Source organism: Prenolepis imparis, unplaced genomic scaffold, assembly GCF_030444845.1.
Source record: "Prenolepis imparis isolate NDT839.2.m4 unplaced genomic scaffold, iyPreImpa1.0 SCAF_10, whole genome shotgun sequence".
Lineage (NCBI taxonomy): Eukaryota > Metazoa > Arthropoda > Insecta > Hymenoptera > Formicidae > Prenolepis > Prenolepis imparis.
The window spans coordinates 4,393,586-4,409,452 of record NW_028141168.1 but is presented as its reverse complement, the minus strand read 5'-3'; the positions used below and the strand labels follow the sequence as shown (position 1 = coordinate 4,409,452).

Sequence of the window (15,867 nt, the reverse complement as noted above, 5' to 3'; positions counted from 1 at the left end):
ATAGAGAGGGTATAGGAGGAGTAAAAGAGGAGCGCGCGAAAAAGAGCGCGAAGGCAACGATGAGAGGACTGAGAAAGGGATAGAGACCGAAGATAATTCCGTTTGTGTCCCTTTCTATCCCGCGGGTCGGCACGTACGCCTTCGATCCTCCGACTTCGTTGTTTTTCCCCGCATGAATTTGCTCGAAGCCTTGTTAAGTCCTTGCTTTCGGACCGCGTTATAATGGCACAAATAATGATCCGAGCGCAAACGCGCGCGCTCGTAATCTACCACTAATCTAATCGGATAAACGGCCCGACTTTCAACATTGAGTTTTCGAATTCTCCGGCTTCGATTTTTATAACACATATACACATTCGCGCTTTTTTTTAAGTATATTTCACATATACGTCATACGTCATATAAAAGGAAAGAATGATCAAGAGAAAAATCTCAAATTCCTCTAAAAAAGTATATATTTCATCATATATTTATATCAAATATCCTATCGCGATGTTCTTATCTAAATATTTTACGGCTAGTACGTCGGTCGGTGCACGCTAAATCGAACTGCTGGTTGACGTGAACTACTACTAGTCCAGATGACCTCTAGGTGAGGGACTCTATACCCTACCGACTTGTTTGCCGAGCGCTGCCTTAACGAGCTTTATTAACGATAATCGATTCGCGTAGTTATAGAGCGTAACGATTGATCGTATGAGGTCGATGTGCCGAGTTCTATCGCGACTGCTTTGTCCATAAATCGTTCCCAATGGAAAGTAATAATGGCGCTCTATCGCGTCGCCATTATTTAGTCGCTTATGACGGTTTGCCAATCGCGATATCTCGCATATAATCATGTGCACATTTTCGATGTCGGGTTCATTTTACTTACTTGTCGAATCGAGACACGGGATATCCAATAATGATCATTGCGGTTTGATCCGAATCGATGTAATGGATGTTTTTCTCGATATTTTTAGAATAATTAAGATCTTTAACGCGTGTTTTTTTTGTGGAAAATCAATAATGTAGGTTAATGATATATCTGTCATAATTTAATAATATAATTTTAGCATAAAAACAACAAGTATTGCATATGCGTATTTGTTTTTAAATTACAAAAATTATATTATGTATATTATATAATTCGACAAAAATAGGTTTGCAATAGAGTTTGAAAGTATATTAAATGGATGTAGGAGAAAGTATGCTAAATCGTACCGTTCGTTAAATCGTACCTCTATTGTATTTCTTAAACAGAAATTAAAATATTTTAAGATGATAACGCTGTTGTATCGCAGCTAGCCTCACTCGAATGCCGCAATGTTTGTTTCCTTCTCAAGCGATCCGTTGATGAATGACATTCATAAATTTATTTTGTGATTTTTATGTAATATATTCGGTACCCTGTGACTAAGCTACTATCTTGAGAAAGATAAACAATTAAATTTATTATTTTTGAAAGCATTTTTTCATCTTATTTAATCCTGTATAAGGAAGCGTTGAAAAATCAACAAAATGTTTTAAGATTATTTTTTTATCCACAAATTTGACAAAGCAATGGAAGTTCGTAAAACGTACCACTAACTTTTTTCTATATCGTACTGGTACGATTTGTAAATTAATTTTTTTACTTAGGCATTAGTTTTTTTCTTTATATTTAAATGGACAACTGAAGAAAATATTTTATCAAATTTTATAATTATATTGAGATTATACTTATTTATATATTTTTGTGTAATACAAAAAGTATTTTTGTTAAAATTTTAAAGAGAATTTATGATTATAAATATGACATTCTTATAGATATATGTTTTGTTGCAGACTGAGAACTTTTGTAGAAAATAAAACTTCAGTTTTGTTATAATTTTTTAATTTTATTGTTAGAGGTACGATTTAATACCTCATGGATATACAATTAAACCGGTGTTGTAAATCGTACCAAATACCACTTTTTTTAATTTACGATATGACACAATAATAAAGTGTTAATGTTTAGCGTATATTGTTGACAAAGAATGATAGTTTCAAAGGAATAAAAAAAGTTTGTCATTTCTTTAATAGTTTTATTGCAATTTTAATATTTACCGTAGGGGGTACGATTTAGCATATACTTTCCCTTATATCATTCAGTGCAAATCCGACTTTTTTTGCAAACATTTCTAGATTTTACTTAATTAATCGAACAAATGTTTAAAATATTCCGAGTTTTATTGTCATTTGATAACGGTTTCATGATGCGAGAAAGAGAGAGGAAGAATCGATCCCAAAAATTATTTACACTCTTTCGCATTCTCTATCCTATATCCTTTTCTGACAATGAGATGTATCGCGGAACGCAACGAGAGAGACCCACCAACGAGCGTGACTCGCTGAAGTAGTCCTTATTAAATCTTCCCCCGTCCCCATTAGAGGCAGAAATTACGGATAATCCTTTTTATTACGCACGCTACGCGGACTCCCATGGAAGGAGAGCGCAGAAAGGCAGCCGGGTATATGTTGAAAAAAAGTCGGGATGGGTCGCAGCCACGGTTCAACGCGGCATGGTGGTCCGCGCTTCCCATTCCCGACAACAAAGCGCTTTTAAACAATCTCCATTGTGCCCGTAATCCCGAGCCATGCGTGAAATCAACACGTTTTTCCACTTAATTGACAAACACACGCCTCTCCGTCCGTGTATTCCCGACGAGCACCCATCAAATATGACTTTATAACGGTTACGTATATCTCGAGAGAATATGCGTGTAACTAGTAATACAACCATGTTATTTTTCCACAAATGTATATCCCATTCCGTGGTATCGTAGTTTGTAACAGAAGTAAATCGCTTGGATTTTGACATCAGCCTGAGACATATGCGTTGTATAAGTTGTAAGAAATACTAAAACCTAAACAGTTCCAGAAAAGTTTGCAAAGTTTGTGCAGTATAGAAGATGTGCTCTCTCAAATATTCATTCTTCGAAATTTGTTTTTATTGTTCGTCATTAAATTGTACTTGTTCTTAAAGCTCGCCCCCCCCCCCCTCGCCCCTCTCTCTACACAATAGGTAAAAGTATATTTAAACTTTGCAAATCACTTTGTAATCAATATGCGTCATATATTATGTGAGAACCGCTTTTAAAAGTTTTGGAAAAATTATAAAAGTTTATTAGAAAAATTAATTATTATATGTACTATTACAAAAAATTTATAAAAATTAAATCTTAATTTGTATATATATTTTAATTTTATATTTTTACTTATATTATAAATTCTTCACATTAAAAATCATTTTCTTTCTGCAATTGAATTGTGCATATTTGCATATAAACGTAAAAATATATACGTGTTTAGTTTCTGCAAAAATATACAAAATTCTAGAGTAAGATATAATGAATCAGTGCATGTGTGTGACTCGTTTAGTCTGTCAAAACTCAAGTTTGATTATACGAAATTCTTATTAGAAGGAAAAAGAGAAACCAAGGATGCGCATAAATGTCCGAGGACCTTAACTTAACTTTGAACGTTTGAAAATTTATTAAAATAAAATTAAAAAGTAACATTAGATATAATTGTATTGACAAAAAATGAGTTTTTAAACTAGGAAATGTTTTTACATCTTTGAAACTATGGAAGAGGAGAAGAAATAAGTAAAATAATAATAAGTTGCCTTGAAATGAAACAAATTTTCCCTCACAATCAGTAATTTTCAATTAAAATGTCTAGAGAAATAATTAATAAGCAGATGAGAAAAATGTTCGGAATATCTACTTATGAAGTTTGTTTTTGATGGAATATATTTAAAAATGATAAATTCAATTTTTTAAATATATGAATTGGCAAGAGTAAATGCGATCGTCGAAGGATAAAATTTAAAGGGATTATTCGAGTAAGAATTAAATAAACAACACTTATTTGTAGATATATCCTTATTCTACGTATATACAATAATTTATTTCGCTACTAATCGTTTCTACATTTACAAATCGTTTTTTACTCGAGTGAGTATAGAATACAGATGGATACGCAAATGTACGAATGTAACGAGCAGCCTCTTCTTTTAAGGAGCGCGAGATTTTGAATAATTTAGTCGATACAATTTGGTAGCCTTGCGAAAATCTAGACGATGATACAATTTCAGATTTTATAAATTTTTTTATAACGAGACTCTATTAATTGGACATTTTCTATGTAAAAGGAAACAAGCGCTTTCGTGTTCATATTTCAATAATATAAATCTAAAATATAAATTTTTGGAGAAATTTATTCAAAAAATTTATTATTATTTCAAGAAATGAATATATGATGTAGGGGACTTCATGCCGTAAAAATATAATTTACGGCGTAATAATATGAATCTTAATCTATTCTTCAAACCAATGGTTGTGATTTGCTTAAAATTTAGTGCTGTCAATAAATTATCTATATATTAACCTATAAATATATATTTACATTTTTACAATAAAGAAAAACAAATGAATAAATACACAGATTCGATGTCTATTGCTGGATTATTATAAAAGATACTTTTTAGATTATGATACGTTTTTTTTTTACGTAAATATTTTTGAACTGTAAAAGTTCTGTAGAGATTTTTTCGATTGATCAAATCTCTGGCACTTTGTTCCTTTTATATAAAATACTCCAATTAAACGTAGTTACAATATAAAAGTAATACTTTGACATTCATACATGAACCGTTTATTTTGAAAGTGATTTAAATCCACTTTTTGTTGTTTCTCTTTAAATTTCTTTTATAAATGAAAACTTAACCTCAATTTGTAACCATAGCAACAATATTATCAATTTTCTCGAAAATTGACTTACACCACTTTCAAAATGAACGGCTCATATAAGAGATGCAAAGTTAATTTTACATTATCAATTTTCTTGTATATACCTAACTAACGTAGGTGTTTTGTGCTCGCGCCTGCGCCTAATCGTTTAGAGATCCTCTAATTAGTTAATTACATATTTTCCAAGTATCGCGGTTGACAATAATAATCAACTGATGACCGCCTTCGCGTGTCATAAAATAGTCGTAGATTACGAGTAATTATAACTGTTAACTGCCCGAACAGCTCGTAAGTTTCTCGAGACCAAGCGATTCCTGCGACAAAAACCAATAACAGCAAGCAAAGATCTCTCGATAAAAGAAGACACTATTTACGAAATGAGGAACTCTAACGCGTTGTCTATACGATGTCTCCCTATATTTGCGTCGCGTTTGCCGTTCGCGGCGAATTGAACAGAGGATCGTATTCGATTACATCCGATCGATTGCATCGCGATTAAGGCAAAAAGTATCCGCGCGATCGTCTCGTTTTTTGAATCTCATCGCATCGTTTCACTGAATAAAACAGTATTTGAGAAGTCGTAAACGGCAACTTTTCAGAGTCGAAGAGATTCTGGATTTCGCGGATCCTTTTTGACGGATAAGTACCACATACATTACGCCTTTGCTTATCTAATTGGAATCGAAACAGACTTTTTCACACATTTCTAACGATAACAGAAAGAGATAACTTTATACATACACATAGATCTGACAATAAAGTTCACGAACTCATCACTGCACACTCGCTACATATCTTATTGCTGATTATCACTGTGGTCCCCTTCAAAATAGTCCCTTTGAAAAGTTATACACTGTTAGTGCCTTTCCCATCCTTCAAAGTAGTTTTAGCACTGTATTGTAAAATGGTTTTCAGAGCTGCTGTCATGTTACTCTTAATATTATCAAAAAGCATTTCTTTTAAAGTTTCCTATATCTTTGGGAATAAAAAAAATTACACGGAGGCACATAGGTGTTAGAAATAGGGAGGGTATTCCAATATTCCAATATTCGTTATTCGCTTCTGATCTAAAAACTATCTAACTCGAAAGTAACACGGTAGCTCTGAAGGCCATATTACAACAGTTCCAAAACTGCTTTGAAGGGCTCTACTTTGAAAAAGGCACTGGCATCGGTTTATAGCTTCGCAAGGAGACTGCTTAATAATCAGGGGATCACAGTGATAATCAGTAATGAGGTATGTAACAATTGTACCGTGATGAGTTTGTGAACTTTATTGTCAGACCTAGTATGTACGAATATTAAGCTTGATTCGGTCACAGCTGTAACGATGGACCGTCGTCTCTCTTCTCATTAGAATAGTTTGAATGTGTTCTCTCGTTTCTCTTTTTGTTTTTCTTCTGACGGATATTAGATAAGTGAAGACACAGTGTGTACACAGACGGCATAAAACGTGTGGAGTCTGTGTGGAGGATACGCCAAAGAGACGTTATTCTGATCTTGGAAACGGACGTTTCGTGAACTTTCGGCTCATACAGTCCGATCGAGACGATGAACGGGTGATTCAGGTGGCTGTGCCATAGGAAGGCCTCTGAACTCCCGTGGTCGCGATCGACATCGTGTATCCGGCGTAGAGCGGTCTCGGCATAAGGAGCGAGGACTTCTTCGCGATCGACTCGTCGGGCAACCTCGAGGCCATCTCCTCATCACCAACACTAACGGTATTAACGCCAACGCTACCTCCGTCGCCACTACTCTCGTTATTGTCATCGGGCGCGATAATGTTCTCGATGGTGAACGGTTTCTTTACCCTCTTCTCCGTGTTCGTGGTTAGAATGACCGTGGCCGCGACCGGGTCCTCGCGAGGGCCGGAGGGCAATTGAGTACGTTCGACCTCTACCACCAGGCTCGAGATAGGTGACAGATGGCGATAAGACGACTTGGACGCGTGCGAATTCGGCGAGATCGGTGACGTCGGTGGTGACGATGCGGCGGCGGTGGCGGCAGTCACGGCGACGCTCCGATAAAGATTCATTCTGGACGACGAGGACGAGGATGAGGGCGACGAAAGTGGCTCCTCCTCGGCTAGTTTATCGCGATTGTAGCCGGTAAGCTCGTAAGTATTCTCACCCGCGAAGACCGCTTCGCTGTCTCTACCGCCAACCATTACCGGTCCGGTCTCCAGCGCATGATCGCTCCGACGATCGTCCCGGATCTCTCGCGTCACAGGATGAATAGTCTGCGACCTGCTAACGGCGGTCTGCTGAAGATACGGCAGCTGCGATACCGCGTATGATGGCGAGACCGCCGGAAAGCCAGGAAAGTTCCAGGACGCGGCGGAGTGCAGCAACGCGGCCGCCTCGTACGTCCTGAGAATCTCGTTGCCGCCGTCGGCGCCGCCCGTCAGTCTCTGCCTGACTTCAGGTGACAGCAAGTAATAGCCGGCGGTGACGGCCTCCGGCGCGGCCGGTCCGGCCGGCAGACTGGAGGTGCCATCGAAACGGCCGAAACTGGCCGCGCCGGTGAAGTCGCCGTGATTCGCGACCATTATCCGCCTTTCCTGCATCTCCCAACGTAGAAGATCGTCCCGCAGACGATGGAGGTTCGCTAGACTGAGACCTCCATTACCACCGGGGCAAGTCGCGCCGCCGGTGTCCCCGACGATCCCGCCGGTAGACGCGACCGCCGGTTCCGCGGCGTGCGGCTGCGGCTGCGGCGGCGGCGGTGGCGGCGGCGGTAACGGCGGCGGCATCGCCGAGGCAAGCGCCTGTAGTTCGGACTTGAGCAGCTCCTTATCCGGCTTGTGCAGCTTGAAGCGCTTTCGTCGGCGGAGGAGCGAGCCGTTCTCGAACATGGACAATGCGGCGGGGTGGAGCGCCCAGTAGGCTCCCTTTCCCGGCCGATGGGGACCGCGCGGCACCTGAAATCCGGTCATTTGGTTTATCACGTATTGCGAGTGAGCAACCAACTTGTGGTGTGAAATTCCGTTGCATCTGGGAGACGAAAACAATGAGAAAGGTCGAGATGAAAGGTATATCGCATTGTACTGTTTTGTTTAGCACAAAGTGTTCTTTATGACAAATTAAAAATAATATTTTTTAATATAGATAATATATAAAAAGAGCTAGGAGTGACATATGGCCTCGTGTGGAAGTCGCGGACAGACAGACGAAAGGTCTCAGATTCGAACCTGGTTCGATCCTAAACACCCCATATATCTCTTGGCAACAGGAGGTTTTTGGAAAAGGGATTATGGAGAGAAGAGGAAGAAGGGAAGATGAAGGAGGCAGGGATAAATAAAGGAGGAAAAAGGAAGAAGGAAAGACAAGGAGGAAAAAAGGTAGAGAGGAGGAGAGCAGAGCAAGAAGGAAAAAAAGAAAAAGGCGATTAGGGGAAAATGTAGCTATGGAAGAAGAGAAGGGAAGAAAGGAAAAGAGAAGAGTATAATTGTAAAAAGTAAAAAATATTTCAAATATTATAAATGTTCAGAAACATTCCTACCAAAAGAACCTTGTAAATCTACAAGTAAATAAACAAGTAACAGTTATTATATATATATAAATAGAGCTAATAATAACCAAACGCGCGAAATAAAGGCATGAGATAAAAATCTTCTAAATAATTTTATGATGTTTATTAGTTTTGAAAAGTATGTACTGCGTTTCAGAAAAATACACTTTTATTATGCTCATTAATTTGACAATTTCAGACTGGCATATTTCTATACTTTCGCGTGAAAGAGAAATAATAATTTTCTTGAAATTTTACATACAATAAATTGTATTCAAAACTTTGCGTCTCGAATAAGCTACTTAAAATCAAGTGATTAATAACATGTACACTGGCATTCGCGCATTTCACGAAGATCTAATTTTGGATCACTTCAGAGACGCTTTACACGAAGATAAAATTTATATTAGCAACTTCGCAAGAAGCACGCGATGGCGTAGCGTAGAATAACATGATAGTAAATAGATTATATGAATTCGCGTTTGAATCGTTATCAAATTTTGAATCAAACATTTATTTGTGAGACAAGCTGTGTTTTTTGTAAATCTTTCTTTAAAAAAAGCTACTGATGAGAAATTACAAACACGTCAAGAGAGAGTTTCAAGATTCGATGCAAATTTGAAATTGCATCTGTTCAGATCCGCGCTTGATAAACGAAGTGTCATAAAGTGCCTTCACTTTCGTAAGTAAAAGTAAGCGCATTTCACACATAGAACATACGTGTTTACATTTGATATTCATGGATCATAACTTAAAACCGTGTCTGACAGTTTGACAGCTGTGTTTGTACGAAAGATTAAATATAAGATATAAGATAAGAAAAAAAGAGGCGGGAAAACACAGATTATACAATATTCAATTAAACAATAAAAAAAGATTTCTTTAATCTCCGTTTGGCATCAATTGCTACCGACGTATATGAATATAAAATACGTAAAATGCATCGTAATGCAAAGAACAAATTGAGTATTTACATAATAATTAAATACGTATAATAATAATTATTATTATACGTATTACACTAGAATTGTCGCGGCAATAGAAATCTCATCCTCCATTGGTTGATTGGAAAATTTGGAATCAGGTCGAAAGTAAGGTTTGCGCGCTACTCCACATTGGAAGAATCCACATTGCTTTGGTGGAATGACGCTTTTGTGAAGAATCGCGCCTTAATTGATATCTCTGATGAGAATGTCGGGGCCGTCGGTGGGAAAACGATGTTTGAGGCAATTACGCGATTCTCGTAAAGCACGACCGCTCGTATTACACACTCAGGTGAGTATATAGAGTCTCGTGTTTTTCCCCTTTATCCCTACGGAAAAGTATCTAGTACGTCCACCGCGATATGGCCGATATAAGGCGCAGGTCTTAGCGGCGATTGATGAGCTGTAGAGAGCCGTAGGGTTCATTATTTTGCCAGGAACGAACAGGTTTTACATTTAATAACGCGAAACGATTATCTGCCGATCGGCCGAGTTAATTCGATCGGAAAGGCATAACCTGTTGCCGGACAGATCTCTTGCGCGCGCGCGTACGGAGGGAAATATATTGCCGTCGCGCTATTATTAGTACCACGCCTCGACAAGAGAGGTCGAGACGAGAGATCGGCGAGCTACGCGCGTTCGCATATATTTTTTCATCACTTTTCTTTCTTTATGATTAAACCACGGCAAATCTCGAGCTTGAAAGTGGCATCTCTGTACTCTTGAAAAAATGCAAAGAAAAGTTGCAAGGTTTCAATTGTTTAAATATTACTCCTTTTACTCTATACTCTATACATTACGTTCGACAACCCAGTTGTGCACGTTTTTAAGTTATCGTTATCGGAATTTTTTTCTATACAAACATAAAGCGCTTACAGATATTGTATTATAGATATGTATTATAGATTTATATATATTTTTTCATAAATAAAATATTTGAAAATAATAATGATTCGACACGATATAATATCATTATATAGCCAGTAAATAAATATCGGAAAAGTGTACCCTATCTTGAAACGAATATTTATATTTATAGACAGATATTATAGATTTATTTTTTCTTTGATTTATATACTCTTTTCGTAAATAAAATAAAATATAATTTCGACATGATTCGACATGATATGTCATTATGGCCACTAAGTAAATAATTATAAATTTCTACCGGAATGTGTACCTTATCTTGAAACAAATATTTTTAATCTGCTGCTTAAAGTGCAGATAAGATGATAGAAACACATTCAAAATTTATGTAATTTTATCCAATTCCAATTTTATCCAGCCCATATTCTATAATATTAAAGAAATAGAGGAAATTTATTTCTTTTATCTTCAATAATTTTATAATTTGAAATATATTGCAATAATAATTATAATTTGAAATACATCGTTTTTTATCTATGAATTATTTGACCAACTTGTAGTAGACGTTTTTATGTCGAAAATTTGATTTGATTTTTTTACATTCAAATTTAGTTTAAATAATCTTACTCTAAATAAAACCATTTTCATATTAAGTAAAAAATATGATCTTATTAATTTATCCAAAAAAATATTTGTAAAAAAATTGTCAAATTATAAAATCAAATTGAAGAAATTATAACTTTAAACTAAAACCGAAGAATAAAAGAAACAAATAAATAAATCTACGGCAACTATTATGTATAATAGGTTTGTGTGTGCGTTTACGCGAATAATTTCATTAGTTAATTCACAATAATGCCTCTCTCTTCCGGAATAAAATTTCTCGAAAATTTCTCGCAAAGACATTATTACTTTCCGTTTATGGTTTTACGCTTTCTAGCGACGATAATTATTATTCGTTGCAAACAGGGTCATATACAGGGTAAAATTTGTCCAATCTAAGAAAACAAAGAAAATATGATTTGATAAAAGTATTCCGCGTCTTTTGTTTAAAGATTATTTGGTTCAAATTGATTTGTTTGAGATTACATTATTGTTTTCTCCACAATGTAAGATTTTTTAATTCTAAACTAATAATAAAATATAAAATTAAAATATAAAATTAATTGTATGTTATGAAATTTATATAACTTTTGTATTTTTTAAGTTTTTAATAAAAGTAGTGCTTTAAATTAAAAGTCTGCCTTGACACTTGCCGTTTCGAAAAAGGCAGTTTTAATCATATATCTGTATTCTAAGCTTCTACATATATAAAAATAAAAGTCAATATTAAATAAATAAATAAATTTCAGAGCCGAAATTGTCTAGACTTTTTACGCAGTTTTAATTAAATTTTATGTGTATCAAACTTTTATATGTAAAATATATCTTTTAATAACCAATCCCACCCCCCCACCCCCACACACACAGAAAAATGTGTTATACACCCCCGGTGTTGCAGGGGAGTGTAGGGCTCTCACCTATTTTAAAAATCGTCTCTGTACACGATCTCCTCGATATCTCAAAGCGCGCCGCGTTTCGCACACTCACACTCAAAGAAATCAGAATCTCTCATTAACTCAATCGGCCGATTAAATTATATCATTGTCTCTTTTTAAGAACAGTAGAGTGGAGTTCTCAGTAGAGAACAGTAATTCGTAGGGCGAATGCCGAGGCAGGGACTTAAGGAGTCCCTTCAGGGACGATGGGTCCACGGAAAATACCCCCCTTTTGTCCGAAAACCCCCAGAATGCCGTCAAGAAGTCAAGGGATACCAGGACGTTTAAAATGAAATGTTGATAGTCGATTAGATTCATTATGGCGAATCACTCAATAACTTGGACAGGATAGAGTAAAAAGATCGGTACCCTGAAATCGACGTTGAAACGTATAGATGTTCGAATGAGTCAAGAATATATTTTCCGACGGATGTGTTAATTGATAAATATTTTGAATCCGTTGTTGTGTTACAGTTATAATTATTAAAGTTGTTGTATTATTTTATAAAATACGATTTCTTATTTCTTGGCGTGAGCGTGAGTGTGCGAAACGCGGCGCACTTTGAGATATCGAGGAGGAGATCGTGTACAGAGAAGGTTTTTAAAATGAGTGAGAGTCCGACACTCCTCCGCAACACCGGAGGTATATAACAAATTTTTCCCGTCTATTGCAAAAAAAAAATTACAATTTTGATGTATTTCCGCGCGTAGCGCGGGCTTAAAGCTAATCTTTTAATAACCTTGAAAAAAATATATAAAATAACCTTTATAAATAATAATCATAAAATTAATTAATATCTACAATTATATAATTAATACCTATAATTGCCTGTAATTCATACAATATTTGAAGGAATTTTTAAATCTATATTCTAAAAATTCTCAATAATTAATTATATTCTATAATACTCATTGTTATAATTCAATTTACATACTATAATGAAAATCTTCATAAATCAATAATTATGTATATAACAAAACAAATATATATTAATCATAAAATTAAATTACTTACTGTGTCATAATGAGAATACAGGCAGTAAGTACAATATAAAGATTTAAAACTGATTTGTGACTGTCACAATTATATCTATGATTGATTATTACGCGTCTCTCTTAATATTTGATTATTTTTCCACGCATGATCTTCACAAATAAAATCATGTAAAAGCGCTATGAAGAAGAGTTCGCAAAAATCTGGACTACGAATTTAGACTACGTTTAAGGATTTAAAGTATAGCAGCATTTCAAAATCGCAGATTGGAAATGTTCTCTGAGAAAATACACTTGCGTCTCTTAGATTGGATGATGAGTTTCGCATTATGACACAAGGCGCGAGATATGTCCGAAACGGTTTTACTTTTTTTCGTTAGGACACCCTCCGAGAATCGGAAGACGGCAGGCGACGAAAGAAGCCGGCATTCTTTCGTATAATTTCGAGGAACCGCGTGTAAAACGCGCCATGACGGGTGATCGCGCGGTCGCACGCGTGTTGGCAGGTGCGAAACAGATGGCCCGATAATACCAACAACCAGACACCTTGCGCGTTGCGTCGTCGCTCCTGGGACGAACCCGGACATTCGTGTTGAAAAGGCACATCGCGTCAGTCATAAAAGGTAAGATCCGTTCTCTGTGCTCCATTCGCTACACTATTCGCGATATCTTGGACGACACTTCGACGATCGCGATTTGAGGTGTCACTTATTTTAGCAATGAGATTAAATATCTTACAAATAGGTTCGAATTTGTTTGTTTTTAGATTAAAGATTTGTTCTTTATTGCTGTACTGGTGAACTACTAGTGCACACTGGTGCAATAAGTTTGTAGGTCTGTTCTTTTTAGCTGAACTAGCTGCACTAGTCTTCTATCTTTTTCCTTTCAATGTGGAATAAAAAAGAACAGACCTAAAGTGAGACAAGTATATTTTGTTTCACTCTAACTTACTGCACCAATGTTCACCAATGCAGTAATAAAGAATAACAAATCCTAAGTATCTTATAAGTAGATTCGAATTCTGCATGGTTTCGAATTCTCTCTATAAGTACCTCGAAAAACACGAGCAGTGCTTCCAAGTACATTAAACCTGGATCAAGTATGTTCGAATCTATTATGAATACTTATGAGAAATTTTACGTTGTAAAATGAGGGGATTAAGTATCTCTAATCTCTACAAATAGATTCGAATTTGTTTGCATGATTTCGAACTCTCTATGATTATTTCGAAAATAAACCAGTACTTTCAAGTAGACTCGAACCTGGACGAGATAGGTTCATACTCTCTATAAATACCTCGAAAAACAAAAGCAGTACTTCCAAGTACATTCAAACCTAAATCAAGTTCGAATCTTTTGTGAGTACTTATGAGAAATTAGGGATAGGTGAATGAGTGTGGGATGGATAATGTGCGTGTGTGATTGTGTAGCAAGTATTATAAATAGATTTTAGACTTAGATCTTAAAATTCAAGCTACTCAATTCAAACTACTTGTAAAAGATTCATTTCTTTACGATAGAAAGCACTTATAAGTACTATTTCGAACCTTGCAGATACTCAATTGTATTTAGCAAGTACAATATATGAAATATTATTTTTTATGAGTATTATTCGAGTCATCTCTCTAGAAAATGAAACTTGATTATTAGATTCGACTCGGATTTTCAAGTATATATTGAACCCTATCCGACATTTGACAATATTTAAATTGGTGTTCATGGTTGTGTCGTTTAAATAAAGGCGAAAAAATAGAATTACGTTGATTCTTGTTAAGGAAAGATTGCAGATCGATTTTGCTCTTCTTCATCATAAAAAGGAGTTTTTCTAACAATAAGTTTTCTTTTGCAAAAATCTAATCAGTAAGCTCATTTAAGACTGTGCTTATAATAGACAAACAATATTTGGCAATCTGATATTATCGAGTCGACGAATATTATCGGAGAAATTTCTCCGGACCCAACGTCGATCGGAACAATGAATCGGGGGATTACGGACAGACTAACCTTGATGAAGCAATCGTTGAAGGACAAATTGTGCCTCAAAGAGTTTTGCCATCGTCGCGTGTCCTTTCTGTAATACGGGAAGCGGTCGGCGATGAACTTGTAAATCTCGGCGAGCGGCAGCATCTTGTCCCTCGACGACCATATCGCCATCGCCGTCAACGATATGTAGGAGTACGGCGGTTTCTGATCACCGTAGGTATCGCGCGAGGGTCGCGGCATCATCGACGTGCGCCGATGGATCGACGCGATTTCGAGGAGTCAAGTTAGTGTCTCTAATGTCACCACCCGTCCGTCTGGAACGAAGCAGCGTTTGCTCTTGCTACGCGTTGCTCGACACTTTCCGAAATATTCGCCGATACTCGCGCGCCAGCATTTTCCAGATCGCGAACCGGCGATGGGAGCACGAGAATAGTAGCTGCTTTCCCGTGGGAACGAGGATCTCCATCGGACCCAACCACGGGGTCCCGCGGTCGGCCGAGGCCTGAGCCTACGCTGGAGTTTGCTGTCGCGCACGTGTCACAGTATATCACAACAATCCGGACAACGACGAATTCGGATTTAAACACTGTTTTTTCGGTGTTTCCGACGAATCCTTGGATTGGATTATTCCGCAATTCGGGGAAAAGACCCCCCGAGAGCGCACGCCCAGGCACGCCGAGTATCCGCGATCGCGTCTCCGCGGATACTGCGGCCGATCTATACCCACACCCCCGCAACGAGCTTCCCCCACCCTGAGACCTCATGGTACCGCTGTGTCCCGGATTGGAGGCGGTCGCTGATTGCATTTCTCAGCCGATTTCCCCTCCCGCTTTGTACGAACACCACCGTCCAATGGCGCGGCGGCTCTCCCACCTTTCTGAAGAGGGAGGTTTCCGTAACGCGAATAGGGCGTCGTCTATCCATTCGAGCGAATGCCGAGGGCGGGTCTTTCCCTCAAGCACCGCCACTTCGGACCACCTTCCTTGAACGTATGGGATGGAACAGCGAATATCGACCAATCCGATCCGAGTTTCGCGATCGACCTCGCGCGCGCGTCCACCGTGTGCATATACCGTGTATGCACATCGCCCAAGTACAGTACCGGGTACATTACTACTATCCTATCGGGTAGGACGGAGAAAGAGGACCCTGTCTTCCGCGCGTCGTGGATCGATCCGCCAGCGGAACTTTCCGAGGATTGGAGTAATTTCGCGTTGAGTCTAATTCTCTCGTATTGA

At 37.5% G+C, this 15,867-nt stretch overlaps 1 protein-coding gene across 1 annotated transcript; it reads right to left on the bottom strand.

Moving 5' to 3' along the window:
• Positions 1 to 3,902: 3,902 nt before the first annotated feature.
• LOC145942330 (uncharacterized) lies at positions 3,903 to 15,320 on the bottom strand. The gene is made up of 2 exons (XM_083048942.1): positions 14,651 to 15,320; positions 3,903 to 7,676 (listed from the first exon to the last, which is right to left on the bottom strand). The coding sequence occupies exons 1-2, from the start codon at positions 14,870 to 14,872 to the stop codon at positions 6,321 to 6,323; spliced, it is 1,578 nt and encodes a 525-aa protein (XP_082905068.1). The 5' UTR covers positions 14,873 to 15,320; the 3' UTR covers positions 3,903 to 6,320.
• Between the last annotated feature and the right edge of the window lie 547 nt (positions 15,321 to 15,867).

Coding starts and splice junctions, on each gene's coding strand:
- LOC145942330 (XM_083048942.1), bottom strand. CDS start 14,872: ATGATGCCGCGACCCTCGCGCGATACCTACGGTGATCAGAAACCGCCG. Junction 7,677..14,650: donor TCAACGATTGCTTCATCAAG/GTTAGTCTGTCC, acceptor ACCGGATTTCAG/GTGCCGCGCGGTCCCCATCG.